General features: G+C 38.5%; 1 protein-coding gene across 1 annotated transcript; it reads right to left on the reverse strand.

The window, feature by feature from the left end:
• Nucleotides 1–217: 217 nt before the first annotated feature.
• LOC131346110 (uncharacterized) lies at nucleotides 218–2,427 on the reverse strand. Its single transcript, XM_058379463.1, has 6 exons — nucleotides 2,289–2,427; nucleotides 1,856–2,201; nucleotides 1,003–1,037; nucleotides 764–862; nucleotides 622–659; nucleotides 218–459 (listed from the first exon to the last, which is right to left on the reverse strand). The coding sequence occupies exons 1-6, from the start codon at nucleotides 2,338–2,340 to the stop codon at nucleotides 340–342; spliced, it is 690 nt and encodes a 229-aa protein (XP_058235446.1). The 5' UTR covers nucleotides 2,341–2,427; the 3' UTR covers nucleotides 218–339.
• Nucleotides 2,428–6,650: the final 4,223 nt, after the last annotated feature.

The following is a 6,650-nucleotide window of genomic DNA, read 5'->3' on the forward strand; positions in this document are numbered from 1 at the left end:
TTTTGGAAGCATTAAAATTACTTATAAAATTTTTTTATATACTGTATATACATATAATGTACTCTAAACTTCAAATATTTCCTTTGATAAAGTGTTTTATTATTTATTTAAAAATATACAACAAATATATAGTATAAACAAATTTTACACCAATGTGCACATAAACACAGGATAATTATATAAAAATAATAATTATAATAATTATATTCAGGAAATGTAACAATATTGAATTTTTGGGAAAAACAGTAATCTTCCTCTCCCCCTTTCCCCTTATCAGGCATGACCTAATAAAATGTGCCTTACAGCAGTAAATCTCCAGTGTCTGATGATTTAAATTCTCTATTTTATTTTAACTTGTGCATAAACGTCTTCATGGCTCTTTTCTCTGAATGTTCTGGAGGATGAAGGTTTCTTAGCAAAACTCACAGCTGCATAGTTCAAGACATCATCAGCAGCAGCCTGATAAAGAACAAGAGCTGTTTATTAACCAGAGAGGATTAAAGACTAAAATAATGATTACTCTGATATTTTGGTGAATAATTGTCTATTAAAATTCTCTGTGCATTCAGATGTGGATTTATTTAACAGAATAGAATCACAGTTAATAGAAGACTGGATTACCTGATTGGTGGGAATTTGATGGTTGCTTGATGAAGAATCTGAACAATAATACACACAAGTAAAGATTAAATGTAGAAAAGATTCACATTTAGACTTTATACAATAACTCTATAAATAACAACAATAATAAAAGTAAACAAACCTTTTCTGTGATTTTTATATAAAACTCCAACCAGAACTGTGATTACAATAACAGAGATTATATTGGAGACGGCTAAAGGAATAATCCAATGGTCTTCACCTGAAATGATGAAAATGCACACGATGTATAAATTTACAACTTTTATAAATATTTTATGATTTATTAACAGGGAGAGGTTTTCACTATGGAACATTCTGTTATAGACAGTGAAAGGAAGATTATTTTATCCATATTCTTACCTTCATCATCGCTGCTTGTTGAATTTTCAGTAGTAGATCCAGATGTAGGACGGTGTGTCGTCTCTTTATCTTTACAAATAAATTAGAAAAGCAGCAAATAAACAGAAATGATACGAAATATGAATAATGTGAAATATTCAACATTTAATGCATATGTACTAGAGATGCAACAATACAGTTAACCCACGGTTCAATTCGTACCTCGGTTTTTTAACCACGGTTTTCGGGTCGGTTCTGATGGCTTGGCAAATTAAAGTGCTTTTTTTTCATCATTCTTTGCTTAGGTGACAGGAACAGTAAGATGCAATTCTCTTTATTTTACTTAAATACAAAAATCTACTTGTACACATGTACACATCTTTGTGCTTTAGCCAATTCGTTTTAGATTTTTTTGCGCGTCTTTCCGTAGAGGTCAGGAATTACCTCAGTGCTAAAAAAAGGACGTGACGGTAGCAGCGGTGCTTTCTCGTATTTTTGCCTCACTTCTCCACTCTCCAGGGTTAGATTGTGAAATCTGACACCAGCATCACAAGCATGGTTAAGTGCTCCTAACTTTAGTGCTCACTGATTGGATATTTACTGACGGGGAGGCGTGTCTGTCTCAGCACATAGACATACAGTACAAGCAAACACAAACAGGCGGTTCAGAGAGAAATAAAACACATGGAAATTATTTCTAATTATTTCAACAAAAAAACGAAAATAACGTGATTCACATACGAGTATTGAACCGTGGAGATCGTACCGAACGCTTCAATATTATATTGAGTATTGTGGCATCCCTAATATGTACACATAATTCTGGTTAAAGTGTTGATCTGGAATTAGCAGGTTATCAGAGTAAAACTGTTTACCTTCAAATTGCAGATGTGTTCCAGATGTGAACTTCAGTTCAGGTCCTTCCATTTCTCCACAGAAATATTCTCCTCCATCATCTTCTCTTATTTTGTTAATATTGAGATCAAATTTTTGGTCATTTACACTAATACTGAAGCGATTATCATTAAATCCCCCAAAAAATTTGTAGCCTGAATTGACCTGGTATGGTCTTGCAAAATACTGAGGCAATTTTCCTGAACTCTGTCTGAACCAAACTACATTATCTTTCCCTGTGACACTGCTAATGTTACACTCCATAGTTACATCTTCTCCACTCTTTACTGTTCTCACATGAAGCTCCTTGATGTCAGAAGAATTTACTGTAAAAAGTGTTTAATATTTAATGATAATACAGTAATATTTCATATTGAATTAATTGAAGTTAAAGTTTTCAGAATGTTACTCACCAGCTGTGAAGAGAGAAAAAAGAACACAAAGAGCGACAAAGAGTGTGGTCATCGTTCCTGTTCAGACGAAGTGATAGTGAGGGAATGAACTTGTGTGTTCAGTAGAAAACCAGGTCCAGACTCACACCTGATTGGATGTTTTGAAGCTGTGGACTGATCTGATTGGTCCATTAGCTGTAATGAGATGAAGCTCACAGTGAATTCTTGTCTATTCTGATGCTGTGATGAGTCACATGACTTTACAGATATGATATACTGGAGCTCTATCAGTCCTGTGTGCTGGAACCGCTCTGATAGAAGAAGATTGATGAAGTACTTGTAGGGAAAAATTTATTTTATAAAAAAGAAATAGCTTCTAATTTACTAACAGTCAAACTAAAGAATGCTAATTTACTTTTAGAGCTTCCAGTTTAAACTTAAGCTCCAGTGTTGTACCTTCAATGACCTTAAATATTGATTTACTTTCATGTTTTTTAGCTAAAATACAAAACCCAGTCTCTTAAAGGCATCTTCTCAGTGACAGCTAAGCAGTTACCTTGTTCAGTCTCAGACACGTCTCAGAGATCAGTTATGTGTGTGAGTTGGGTGATATTAAGGAACTGTCTCACCACCAGAACTCACACACACTATGCTGACATTAATGACATTTCTACATGTTCCACCAAGTTTAAACACACAATTGTGTAGAATGTCTTTGTACGCTGTAACATTACAGTTTCCTTTCACTGGAACTAAGAGGAACAGACACTGTTCCAGCATGACAATGTCCCTGTGCACAAAGCAGCTCCATGAAGACATGATGTGTTAAGGTTAAGGTTGGAGTGGAAGAACTCGAGTGTCCTGCACAGAGCCCAGTCTTCAGTCTTTAACAGTGTTTAGTGTCCAGTCTCATGTCCACACACACATTACCACACTCTCAAACTTTTAAAATGTCGACCATTGTGCCCATACCAAAGAAATCTGTGATGAACTGCTTGAACGACTGATGTCCTGTTGTTCTGACCACCATTGTCAATAAATACTTTGAGAGGACATCAGAGACATCTGCTCTTTTCTGCCTGCCTCATTCGACTCACTGCGGTTTGCTTATCGTTACTTCTGTTCCACTCACAATGCCATTACCTTCACCCTACAAACTGCTCTCTCTCCCACCTGGACATAAAGAACAAGTACAGGAACAACACCACCCTCAACCACAGAGCTGTACAGAGAGTGGTGCAGACAGTCCAGCTCATCATCTGAGGTCCAGGAGACTCCAGTCTCCCGAGTCATGGCCTGCTCTTGCTGCTATCATCAGGCAGATGGTATCACAGCATCAGATCCTGCACCAGCAGACTGTGGTACAGATTCTTCTCACAGACCATTAGAATGTTGATCTCCAACTGATAACAGCACACTAACACAACCCACTCTATCTTCCATGCACTGCACTGACTTGTTCATTACGGATCTAAATCTACAAACTGCTGCTGATAAAATGAAAGAAACTTCTACAGGATTCTGACCTCAGACGTCACTACAGTCTTAAACACTACTCAGTTCAGTTTCACCAGAGTTACACACACAGGGGGCGGAGTCTGACCAACACAGATGTGTGTCTCAATTTATTTAATAAAACTGAGTTTTAACTTCTGTTCTAATCTCTGGCTTTATAAAAGTCTAACATCTCTTTCTGTCTTTTGTTTGTATCTCTCACTTTAAACCACAGAGCTGTTTCCACTAACACTGACACACACACTCTCTGGTGTGATGGACACTAGAGCACAAACATCTCAAACAGCAGCATGAGGCCATTAAGGTTTTTACCACATCAAAGGTGTGAAACTGCTGGACTCATAGACTAAATAATGAATTAAATAAATAATTCTGAATGTTTTATCCAGGTTAATCTTTCAATCTCCACAAAGGTGTGAGTTTATACTTTAATATCCACTCTTTCTCTGTTATTCACCCTAAAGGACTTAATAACAGGCCTTACACAGTTACAGCACAGTCTGAATAAATAGTGCTCTTTATATATTACATGATATTTATTAGAGACATTTTTATGAATGAAGTCCAGCTTTTGTGTTCTAGTATGAGATTCTAACATAAAGACATTTTAGACTGTTACCATGACCCAAAATAAGTCAGTGTGAGATGCTGGCTAAAACATTTAGCCTCAGAAACCACAATGCTATTTCTGTTAAACTGAAACTACTGCATGGTGTGAGAGCTGCTGCAGTCAGGAACACTTCTATAAAGGTGTCAAGAGCTTTCTCAGACTGGGCCTGAACACTTCTGTCCACTCTCATGTGTGTTACAGTTAAACTCGCATATTAACCCTCTAACCAAACAAAAGGGGAAAAAGGTCTTTACCATTAAGACCTTGCTGTTCTGACTATCCAGAAGAAAAACCTACAGGTTGTGGCGCTCACTCCTAACCTAGTGCGCATTACAATAAACAACTAAAGATGTGTACAAAGTATATCATGTGATATCTATCTGTCCACTTTTATAACGAAAAAAATAATGAAATAAAAAAATAAGTAAAATAATAAATTAAAAATAAAATAAATAAATAAATATTGAAAAATATACGATGATCGGGCCCAAGCATCTGCGCCATCGCCACCTAGGCACACCAGACACAGTGGGTACATGCATTTGAAGGGGAAATACCAAAAGGACAAGAGTGACAATTTGGGTCTAATGAAAGTGATCACAGCAATGTCCACTAATGGCAAAAAGACAACTGCCTCTCCCTCTGAACTATATAAGGACATAAGTGACAGTTTGGGTGTAATGAAACTGATTATAGCAATGTCCAGTGATGTTAAAAAGGGACAATGACTCTCCCTCTAAACCAGGGGTGTCAAACTCATTTTAGGGTGAGGGCCGGATGAGAAGAAATGTGACCATGTGCGGGCCGAATCTCCTTTTTTTTTAAATCATAGTGCACCAAATTACAAATTAATTTGCAAATAAAAACCTAGAAAGACACAATATTCTGTAAAACTGCATTTAATAAGTCCTCAGAAACTGTTCATTAACACTCTTATTCCTTTTTGAAAAAAAAAATGTTGTCTAAGTAATGGCAATCAAAACCCTTTCCTTTGAACATTTTTTCATACTTTTTTTTTTTACATATTTGTCATACTTTTTAGTAATGAGAAAATAATTGTACTCTTTTTGCACAGCCATGGCTTTTGAGCAGATTAAACATACCGGCTTGCCGTTGACCTCACAGAAGAAATACTTCTCTTTCCATTTCTCCTGAAACATCCGCCCTTCCAGATCAATTTTTCTTTTTTGGACATTTTTAAAATCGCGGGTGCTTGCCACACATCTTCAATTAGCCGACGTGTTCGAAATTTGATTTAGGCGCCACTTTAGAAAGCGCATGCGTGTTAGAGGTTCCGGCAGAAGAGCAATAGAAAGCGCAATTAAATGATCAATGATAAAAAATGAATAAAACCAAACACAATATTGCAGCGAATACCATAGACTTTATTTAATACTACTACTACTAATAATAATGATAATAAAAAAGATTGTGCAGAGAATCCACGGCCACTTCCAGGACAGCAGAGACTCCCGGCGCATGTGGCAGGGCATCCAGGCGATCACCAACTACAGGACAACTTCACCTTCCTGTGACAGTGACGCCTCCCTTCCAGAAGCGCTGAATGACTTCTACGCTCGGTTTGAGGCACAGAACAACACAACAGCGAGGAAGATCATCCCTCCTCCTAATGACCCAGTGCTCTGTCTCACCACAGCTGACGTGAGGAGAACTCTATGCAGAGTCTGCTGGACCAGACAACATTCCTGGGAGAGTTCTCAGGGAGTGTGCGGAGCAGCTAGCAGATGTCTTCACTGACATTTTCAACCTCTCTCTGAGCAGCTACATCATCCCAACGTGCCTCAAGACAACGACCATCGTCCCTGTGCCAAAGAAGTCCACGGTTTCCTGCCTCAATGATTATCGTCCCGTCGCACTCACACCAATCGTGATGAAATGCTTCAAGAGGCTCATCATGAGGCACATCAAGTCACAGCTACCACCCTCGCTGGACCCCTTGCAGTTTGCGTGATCGTCCTAACCATTCCACGGACGACACCATCACCACAACCCTCCATCTGGCCCTCACACACCTGGACTGTAAGGACTCCTACGTTCGAATGCTGTTCATAGATTTCAGTTCATCATCCCTCAGCAGCTGATTGAGAAGCTGAGTCTCCTGGGCCTGAACACCTCTCTCTGCAACTGGATCCTGGATTTCCTGACTGGGAGACCTCAGTCAGTCCGGATCGGGAGCAGTATCTCCAGCACCACCACACTGAGCACTGGAGCTCCTCAGGGCTGTGTGCTCAGTCCAT

The sequence above is a fragment of the Hemibagrus wyckioides genome, linkage group LG25, assembly GCF_019097595.1.
Source record: "Hemibagrus wyckioides isolate EC202008001 linkage group LG25, SWU_Hwy_1.0, whole genome shotgun sequence".
Classification (NCBI taxonomy): Eukaryota; Metazoa; Chordata; class Actinopteri; order Siluriformes; family Bagridae; genus Hemibagrus; species Hemibagrus wyckioides.

Coding starts and splice junctions, on each gene's coding strand:
- LOC131346110 (XM_058379463.1), bottom strand. CDS start 2,340: ATGACCACACTCTTTGTCGCTCTTTGTGTTCTTTTTTCTCTCTTCACA. Junction 2,202..2,288: donor TTTTTCTCTCTTCACAGCTG/GTGAGTAACATT, acceptor CACTTTTTACAG/TAAATTCTTCTGACATCAAG. Junction 863..1,002: donor AACAAGCAGCGATGATGAAG/GTAAGAATATGG, acceptor TCATCATTTCAG/GTGAAGACCATTGGATTATT.